Source organism: Mytilus trossulus, chromosome 2 (genome assembly GCF_036588685.1).
Source record: "Mytilus trossulus isolate FHL-02 chromosome 2, PNRI_Mtr1.1.1.hap1, whole genome shotgun sequence".
Lineage (NCBI taxonomy): Eukaryota > Metazoa > Mollusca > Bivalvia > Mytilida > Mytilidae > Mytilus > Mytilus trossulus.
The window spans coordinates 39,842,491-39,852,334 of NC_086374.1; the positions used below are offsets into that span (position 1 = coordinate 39,842,491).

At 32.3% G+C, this 9,844-nt stretch overlaps 1 protein-coding gene across 1 annotated transcript in view; it reads right to left on the reverse strand.

Annotated features, from left to right (window-relative positions):
- Nucleotides 1-9,210, reverse strand: part of LOC134707204 (zinc transporter ZIP10-like) — a 29,255-nt gene extending 20,045 nt beyond the window's left edge. The window contains exon 1 of the mRNA XM_063566786.1: nucleotides 9,142-9,210. Within this exon, the coding sequence (XP_063422856.1) occupies nucleotides 9,142-9,174 (33 nt within the window). The 5' untranslated portion in view covers nucleotides 9,175-9,210. The remainder of the gene's footprint in view (nucleotides 1-9,141) is intronic.
- Between the last annotated feature and the right edge of the window lie 634 nt (nucleotides 9,211-9,844).

Here is a 9,844-nt window from a genome sequence, read left to right on the forward strand (position 1 = left end):
CTGTGAAGTCCTTTCCGATTTCAAGTTCCCATTTTAGGATTTTCTTTTCTATTGCATTATCTAGCCGAGAGATTGTAAGGAATAACTAAAGCATATTTCTGTCTAGTACAGTTTCAACTGGTTCAGCTCCTAGGAGAATATATAGGGCAGAGGATGCAGTCCTTTCAGGTAGACTGAGAAATTGTCTAAATATTTTCCTCTGTAGTTTTTCCAGCTCATATATATCAGCTTTTGTGCAGATTTGTACTTCCAGACCATAGAGATATCTTGGGACTACATATGTTTTCCAGATTTTGTAGAGTACTAACGGGCACATTCCTGTACGTGCATGTAGGCCAGATCCTAGAAGTGCATATATGGTTTGTCTACCAGTTTTTAGCCTTTCATCTGTGTTTACTTTGCTTTTGACGTTCCTTGTAATACCAAGATGTTTTAGCTTGTCTACTCTGTTGATTTGTTTTTCACCAAGGGTGTATGCTTTTTGTTGGTAATTCTTTCCTTTAGATGTGCATAGGACTTCTGATTTTTCTGGGTTTATTTTCACCATGTCTCTCTTTGTATGGAATTCAATAATATTGAGCATTGCTTGTATATCATGCGGTTCCCCTAGTAAGGCGATGTCGTCCGCACAGGTTGGTGAGGCTACGCAGATGGTACCAATCTTTGCTCCAAGGTGACTGCCTGTGATTGCATTTAGGATAGTGTTGTTATACCTGTTGTACAGGAGAGTAGATAGTTTAGCTCCTTGACGTATTCCTTGTTGTATGTTGACATGTTGGGTTGTTTGGTCTCCCCATTTAACTTGCAGTGTCATATTGGTATAGATGTTTTTCAGTAATATCCACATATCTCCTCTAATCCCATCATGGAACATTTTGTTCAGCATTATTTCATGGGTAACAGTGTCAAAAGCTTTTTCTGCGTCTAATGTTAATAGCTCTAGTACAATCTTTAGGAACTTGTATAGCATAGTTGTTTCAGAGACTATAAAAGCTGTAAATAGGCTTGATGCGCCTTCTGTGAATCCCCTCTGTAGATTATTTTGTGATGGAAATAGCTCAGGTTCTAGTCTGTCTTTTATGATTGTTTCGAATATCTTGGAGAATATACTAGTGACAACAATACCTCTGTAGTTTCCAGATATAGTTTTATCTTTTTTCTTTTTCAAAACAGGTGTCAAAATTCCATTTTTTAGACTCTGAGGTACGTCTAATTCTTCAAAAATTTGATTTATAATGTCAGTTATTTCATCAGTGATTACATCAATGGCATGTATGTAGTGTTCAGATACGATGCCGTTCTCATCGGAAGCTTTTCCTGTATTTAATTTTCTAATTGCAGATTCAATTTCTGTTGGTGTAGCTTTTGTTATTTCTTCTTTTTGAATGTCCAATTCCGGTATGATGTTATTTTGTAATTTTGATAATTCTAAACGCTCCAGGTCAAAAATATTTTCATCAAAGTTTGGTGTTCCCAGTGTTTCAAAATGTGTTTGCCAGGCTGATAGACATATACATAAATAAATAAATTTGATGTATTTACTGTCTTCTGATTGGTTAAAATAATTAGCTTTATTTTAAATGTTATCAATATTTATGAAGACACGCCCACTCTAACGTTGTGTATTCATACGCAAACATTTGTGTACGTTTCGCGGATTATTCAATGTGAAGAGTCACAAATTAATTTTATGGTTCAATAAATTCAAAATAAATAACAGCCATTCATTAAATATAAAAATTGTACTAAACTTGTAAAAGTTCATCATCCCTCTTTTTATGATGCAATATCAGATACTACTAAGTACTAGGCTAAACTGCTTAATTTTCAAGTGTTCTTAATACATGCACATCTCTTCTACATTTAAGAGATAATAACTATATTGTATTTGAAGCTTTAAGGACGTCCATCGGTAGTTTTAATGTCGCAAATTTAGTTTACCTGGCGACGCGGAGCGGAAACAGGTAAACGGGTATTTGCGACAGTAAAACTACCGATGGACGTCCGCAAAGTTTCAAATACAATACAGTTATCTCTATTCTAATGCAAAACAAGTTCATAATTAATTTTCAATCATCATTTCAGTGTAAAATGTTCATTAAAGAAAATATTGCGAAAAGATGTTTGTATGTACTTTGGTTCCTACACTAGGTGACGTCATATGTATGCTTCCGGCGTGAAACATAAACACCGGGCGTGTTCTGGCTTCTGTGCCGCTTCAGAATGTAATAAAATTTGATAAAAAGAAGATTTTTAGGCGCAACAAGTGAGTTTTTTGTTTATTATTGCAGAAATAACATGTCAATACATTCCGAAATTCAAAATGTCGGCTTCCTTAGTTACAGACAAAGAGATAGATAATTTTACGCTTGTTGTTATCCAATCAGAACAATTGTTACAAAGTAATTGCATTAGAATTCGTAATGGCCACACTTAAAAATGTTATATTTATACATGTATGAAATTTGGTAACTTGGAATTAAAATAAAATCTGAAAAGGTTTCATATACTTCATATATTTAAATTGTTTATTTTTACTATAAACCAGGGCCACCCTAAAAAATGTTATCGTCATACATGTTGAAAACTTGGTAACTTGGAATTAAAATAAAATCCGAATAGGTTTCATATACTTTATAAACTTGAATTGTTTAATTTTTACTATAAACATGATAAAACAAAATGTACATTTGTTTTTAAAATTTCTTGTTGTAAAAGAAAATCCTTTAAATTATTAAATTTGTCATAAATGTACTGCTATTTACTTATTGTCTTCCAATACACTAATTTGTGGATATTTCCTGTGTGCAGTGCCCTGAACTACAAGACCTCTGATATGAACATTGGCCACCGCACAGCGAATTTAATGGGAAATAAACTCATCATAGATACCTGGACTAAATTTAGTATATACGCCAGACGCGCGTTTCGTCTAAAAAAAGACTCATGATCAGTGACGCCCGAATCCAAAACAGTTTAAAATGCCAAATAAAATACGAAGTTGAAAAGCATTGAGGACAAAAAGTCCTAAAAGTTTTGCCAAATTCAGCTAAGGTAATCTATGTCTGTGGTAGAAAAGCCTTAGTATTTGAAAAATTCAAAATTTTATAAACAGTTGGGTTATACATATAACCGTACATGCCATATCAATGATAATTCATGTCAGCACAAAAGTGCTGACTACTGGGCTTGTGATACCCTCGGGGAAATAAATCTCCACCAGCAGTGGCATCGACCAAGTGGTAGTAAATAAACTCATCATAGATACCAGGACTAAATTTAGTATATACGTCAGACGCGCGTTTCGTCTAAAAAAGACTCATCAGTGACATTCGAATCCAAAACAGTTTGAAATGCCAAATAAAGTACGAAGTTGTAGAGCATTGAGGACAAAAAATCCTCAAAGTTTTGCCAAATACAGCTAAGGTAATATATGCCTGAGGTAGAAAGGCCTTAGTATTTGAAAAATTCCAAATTTTGTAAACAGTTAATTTATACATATAACAATATCAATGATAATTCATGTCAGCACAAAAGTGCTGACTACTGGGCTTGTGATACCATCGGGAAAATAAATCTCCACCAGCAGTGGCATCGACCCAGTGATAGTAAATAAAATCATCATAGAAAAACAGTGATGAACACAGTGGCGAAACCAGGGCCACCCTAAAAAATGTTATCGTCATACATATTGAAAACTTTGTAACTTTATAAACTTGAATTGTTTAATTTTTACTATAAACATGATAAAACAATATGTACATTTGTTTTTAAAATTTCTTGTTGTAAAAGAAAATCCTTTATATTATCTTTGTCATAAATGACCGCTATTTAATTATTGTCTTCCCATACACTAATTTGTGGATATTTCCTGTGTGCAGTGACCTGAACTACAATTTAAGACCTCTGATTTGTACGTTGGCCATTGCACTGCAAATGCAATGGGAAAACAGTGACGAAAATACAAACATACATTGTATATATGTACTTGAAGACAATGAAGTAATAACTGATTCTCAAAGAAACAAAAACAAATCGTTAAACTGTTCAGGAAGAGTTTGATTCACAAATGGTAACACATTTGAAATTATAATAACAAATATCATGACTCTCTTTATTTACATATTTTGCTCCATGTGAAAACGTTCTAGATCACAATCCAGTAAACTTCGGATCAATCTTGAAAGTCAATGATCTTGCCATCAACAATAATAAAAGGTACTTAATCAAAAAGTATAGATTTTAATAAATATAACAAACAATAATGCATTCAGGTCTTTAAGTTAACAATTGGTATATATGCATTATGATACATTAATTTAATAATTTTGTGAACATTAAAATTACAAGAAACTGGTTTCATTCAACTTTAAGGACAAAAAGGTAGATCCATTCTTTTTTAAACAGATACATTTAGACAGTTTTGGGTGTTTCATTTTCAATATTTCTTTTAACATTGTTTTTATCCAGGAGAAATTAATGTGCAATAATAGTTATCTTACTCCAGTTTAAGAAGATGATTTTCTGATTGCATACCAACATTTATATCCAAAATCAATATTGCCCAGTAGACCGCTTTCGAGGTACCATATAATATGCCCTTAACCATGAGCGCCTATATAAGTGGGCAGACAGGGTAAAGGGGGACAGGGAGCCCAGATAGCAATCATGTGTTGGGCCCACATTCTGTTGGCAACATTGTTGGACCAACGTTGGAAAACTATGTTGGGCCACCGTCATTTAGAGAGAGGGTGTGGGAAAGGAGAGAAGGCGGAAAAAAGAATAGAAGGGGAAGGAGAAAAGGGGCAAAAAGGGATACAAAAATGTATATAAAAAATCTATATTTTTTTTAGCTGGAAAACAATTATTCTATCAAATAAGTTACAATACAAGAAGCTTCAAGAAAGTGCTAATAAAACATAAAATAACCAAAAAAAAAATAACAGAGAGGAAAATTAAAAACGGAAAGTCAAACGGCAAAATTAAAAGATCATACACATCAAACAAATGGATAACTGTTTTATAGCAACCCAAACCTCTCACTGGTATCAGAGTCATATATACAAAATACGTCTCTGCTTGCACATAGTCTCATAAAATTTCATTAAATATTATAGCAACGACATATTAAAGGTCACTAATTCATAACAATCTCTTATTATATATATACTATGTACCAAAAAAGTATAAAAACTAACAATTTCCAGGATTTTATAGTGAGTCCGTGCATGTATAGAGACGCATGTTACAATCCTTGTTTATTAGATAAATTTCTTCAATGTTGACCGATAAGCATAAAATTTGGCAGAAAAAAGATGACATTGCTGAATGTAGAGTAACGTTATTTTTACTCGGAGGCATTGAAAATTTTTTGTATAGTTCGGGATCTGTATAGTATTTGTTATTTAACTTATTTTGTTTTCATTTCCCCTGTCCAATTATCTAAATTTCCTATTTATTCTACTAGAAAAAAAGCCATTTCTAAAATTTAATCCTAACAAACAAGACAAAGGTTATGCCACCGCTACTTGATAAATTGCTCAAAAATTTCATCACATAAACAGTGATTTTCATGTACATTTTGAATTGATTGATTTGAGGCTGCTAAATTACCGGTGGCAAATATTTAAGGCATGTTCAGGACAATTAGAAAAGTTGTGTTTAACAGACACATTTTTAATGCAGCCAACAAAAAAGTTTACTAGTAAACACATTCCGTTAGTTGTAAAAGTGATAGATAAAATGAGACACATTTTTTATATTATAATATATATACTCTGTATGATGTAAAGGTTTTGGGTTGTGTGCGTAGTTGCAGACAAAACTTACAAACTGTATTCAAACTTACATTTGAAAAAACAAAGTTCAACATTCTGTCATTCATAAAAAAATCCTGAATATATAAATGCATTATCCTTATGGAAACCACTCACAGGCACTTGTCTCAAAAAAAGAATTTCCTATAAGTTATACCTTAATATTTTTTTGAGACAAGTGCCTGTGAAACCACTCGGATCATTATAAAAGTTTAACCTTGAAACTGTACACTGTAGAAGGAGAAGGTCAGACTATGTGCTCTACGTGCCTCTATATACTTTCAAAATGCCAAATTTAGCAACATTTTGTTTAAAAAAAACCCTGACAATATGCGCACTGTATAAACCTTTAGCTATTTACAAAGTGAGAGACGGGCGGTCAAATGGACACGTGTAAAACAGTATGCTCCCGACATTTTGTTGACAGACAGAAATATATATTCTAAAAGCGTATATGATTATGTTCTAATTCATATAGCACTTGGTGACAAAATATAGTAGTCAACAACAGACACGGTACAAGGCAATGTATTTTCCATTTATTATGAATTTGGATAAGCTGTACCGAGGAAAATAATTGCCCTATTGGTATAATTTTTACGGAGTGTTAATTTCTCTTCAAAAACATTGATTTAAGGCAAAAAAAAGGGAAGAAAAATATTTGTAATTTTTGTAATTTTTAAAAAAATTCGCCTAAACATTCTAAAGTTGATATTAGAACTTAAAACTTTTAAACAATAACATGGTCTGCTTAAAATTTTGAATACCTTTGCAGATATTTGAATTCGTAATTCTTATCTTCGAAATTAAGTGCCGATTTTTGTCATCATTTTCTGCAAAATAAATTTGACCCCTATGTTCAACAACTCGAAATTTTCTAACCTTCCAATTTAGTTTTTTTTTAATCACAAGCGTTCGCTTTGTAAATGGATGTTTTTCATTGGATAATTAAAAAAGGTTTTCCTATTCAATATATTTTAATATAATTTTAATTCAAACTTGTGTATCGTTTCTTTCGTTGACTAGTATACATTTAAGTACAACTCAAACAACAAAACATTCAATCCAAGATCATCCAAGTGTAAATCAACATGAATCTAAATCAAAATTGTGTGGTTTTATTTTACTTGGAGCGCTCTTCTGGATTAACCTTCATTCAAATACCGATTATTCATTTTTGTTGCCCACTGGTTTTCATTCATGAATCGTGTGATTGTAAATTTCGAGAAATAATTTGTTTTAAAACGGAATTGAAAAACTATATGTAACCTGATCAGAATGGTTTAATTTTATTTCGTCTCAACGGGTGCTTATAAAGTGTTGACAATCGAAAATGTCAAGGTATTGTTATTAACTTAACTTTTTCTTCATTCCGCATATCCGATTACAATATTGGCAATTTAATTTTTTCAAGCTTTTGAAACCATATGTTCTACATGTACAGTTCTTCTATATTTAGAAACTGGTTAGTACACTTGGAACATGATAGACTAGGAAGAGTTCAGTGTGCGGAAATATAGTTCAAAGACAATTTAATTCTTCTTTCTTTGTTAATTCCATTCTAACAAACCATTTTTACTTGATTTCCATTACCTGCTTGTACTATACATTTTCGCTAAAGTATATCCCTTTTTCAAATGAATTTTATTTTTTTATTTTGCAAGCAGGTTTTTTTAAAACGAAGTTTTTTTGTAACGAAATATCACTAAAAGCGACACGAAATTCTCAGTATTCATCAGACCTACGCATGCAATGCAAACAGACGGCTTAGCAGTAAGGCAGCAACCATTTGATTTTCTGGGGGGGGGGGGGGGGGGGGGAGAGGGGGCTATTGATTTTTTTCTTGACAAACTTGTTTTTCGCCTGTGTCGAAAACATTTTTTTTCTTTCAATTTTAGCATTACATATAGTGGCTGCTGAGGGTGAAACAAACATTTTTTCTTCTTCTCAGAATCAAAAACTGGAAACAAAAAATCCATAGCACCCCCCCCCCCCCCCCCCCCCCCCGAAAATCAAATGATGCTGCCTAAGTAAAAAAGTTATTGAGGTTTCTTAAAGCAGAAGAAACAACACTGTGAATGGGCAAGACTTGGAAGAGCAATAAAAAACAAGACATTTTATCAATTTCTTTAAAAACGAGCTTCCTATATAAAATATATACAAGTTTTTCATGTTTTACGGCGGGAGACAAGATAGATAGATTCTTACATTGCTACCAGTGGATTATCGGATTTATCCAATCGAGATAGTACTAGAAAATATTAATTTTAAAGCGCGAGGACTTTCAAATCTATAATTTAGCTATCGATATTGGATAAATCTGATACTAGTAATCCACGAGTAAATATGTAAGAATCTCTTTCTCTAATGATTCAATAGTAAATTTACTTTTTTTGTTAAAAAGAAAATCCCCTTCGAGTGCCTTTCACATTCCACGAAGTTAAATTGTCAATTTTATAATATTTTGATTCATCCAGTTAGATTAAATGGTTATGACCTTTAAAATCATCCAATGATCTTTTGAGATCACCGGCAACTACACGTTGAAATAAAAAAAAATATACAAAGGGTTCAGAAAGGCGTAAATTCCCGACGAATTAGAGAAAGAAGGATTATCCCTCTATACAGTTATAAACACCATAAAGAGGGTTTGTTCCCAACCTTTACACGTCTCTTTGTCTTCCTTAGTTTTTTTCAGTAGATCTTTAATGATCTGAGATTACTTGTTGTTTTGTGCAGCATTAACTACATACATTCATATTGACAACGTGGTACATGGACAAGAACACACAAAAATAATGAATGAAATGATTTTGTACCGCATTAGTATTGCATCATATTTTAAATTATGATTAAAAAATATGATGCAATGATAACGCATTAAAAAATCATTTAATTCATGTAATGATCGATGTTGATAGTGAAAATAGTATTGTTTCGACATCTCTTTTAACAAAATTATTAAATTAATGTTCCATGATAAATATTTTATTGGAATAAAGTGTATACGCACATGTACCATGTGCGTCACATATTTTACTCTACAGAAGTAACTAGACAAAATTATCACACATCTTACAAAAACTAATTATTTATTTTGAAATATAAAAGTTATACAAATAATGCCATGGCTTGTGTGCCATTGCATATTAATGTGAACAGCAAAACCAAATGCTGATGCAACGTTCAAACCTCAGGCTGATGTTAAAGTTTTGTGTTTTTTGTCTTTCTTTATTTACAAACTGTTGTAAATTAATGAATCTGTGTTTGATGCCTGAACCTTCCCATTTCGTTTCCCATTTCATTTCCCATACAGTAAACTTACCGTGAATTTCGTGTCGTGTGCAAACCTTTCCATGTGAAGACAACAATGGCTGCTTCACGTTAGTTTCCTTTTGTCGGGTGAATTCACCAATCGAAATGATCGGTAGATATTAAGTAATTAAGTATTGATTTTTTGAGGCTTTAGATTTTTTTGTCTAGAGTTGTCTTTCTTAGGATAATGTTTGAAAGCGGTAGTTAGAACGTTGCATTAGACGATTCTTCTTTACATAAGTTTTGCAGTTCAACGATCAATAATTTTACACATAAACAGATAATATGGAGATTAGTTGTATGCTACAAATATGAAAAATTGATATAATGTAGAGTCACAGTAGAGCACAATTTTTTTTAGAATATTAACTGAATAGTTTTACATAATGATTTTAAGCTACTGTTCACATCACTGCAGTGACATGTTCTTACATTCATCACTTTTACACTGCCTTCAAGTTGATAGATCTAGGATCTAGGGGAAAAAATTGCCATCATAGTCATTTTAAATGTGGGTTTTCGGTAGTTTTTCAATAATCGGAAGATTAATTACTGTTTTGTAGGCTTTGTACAGCATTTAATATATAAATGAGGTGATAATGGGGGTACCTTCATAACGAAAAACGGTAAAAACTCTTGCCAAATGACGTTAACGGTAATTTTTGTTGCATGACGATAATATGTTCACTCTCTTTTAGACGATAAAAAGGTCT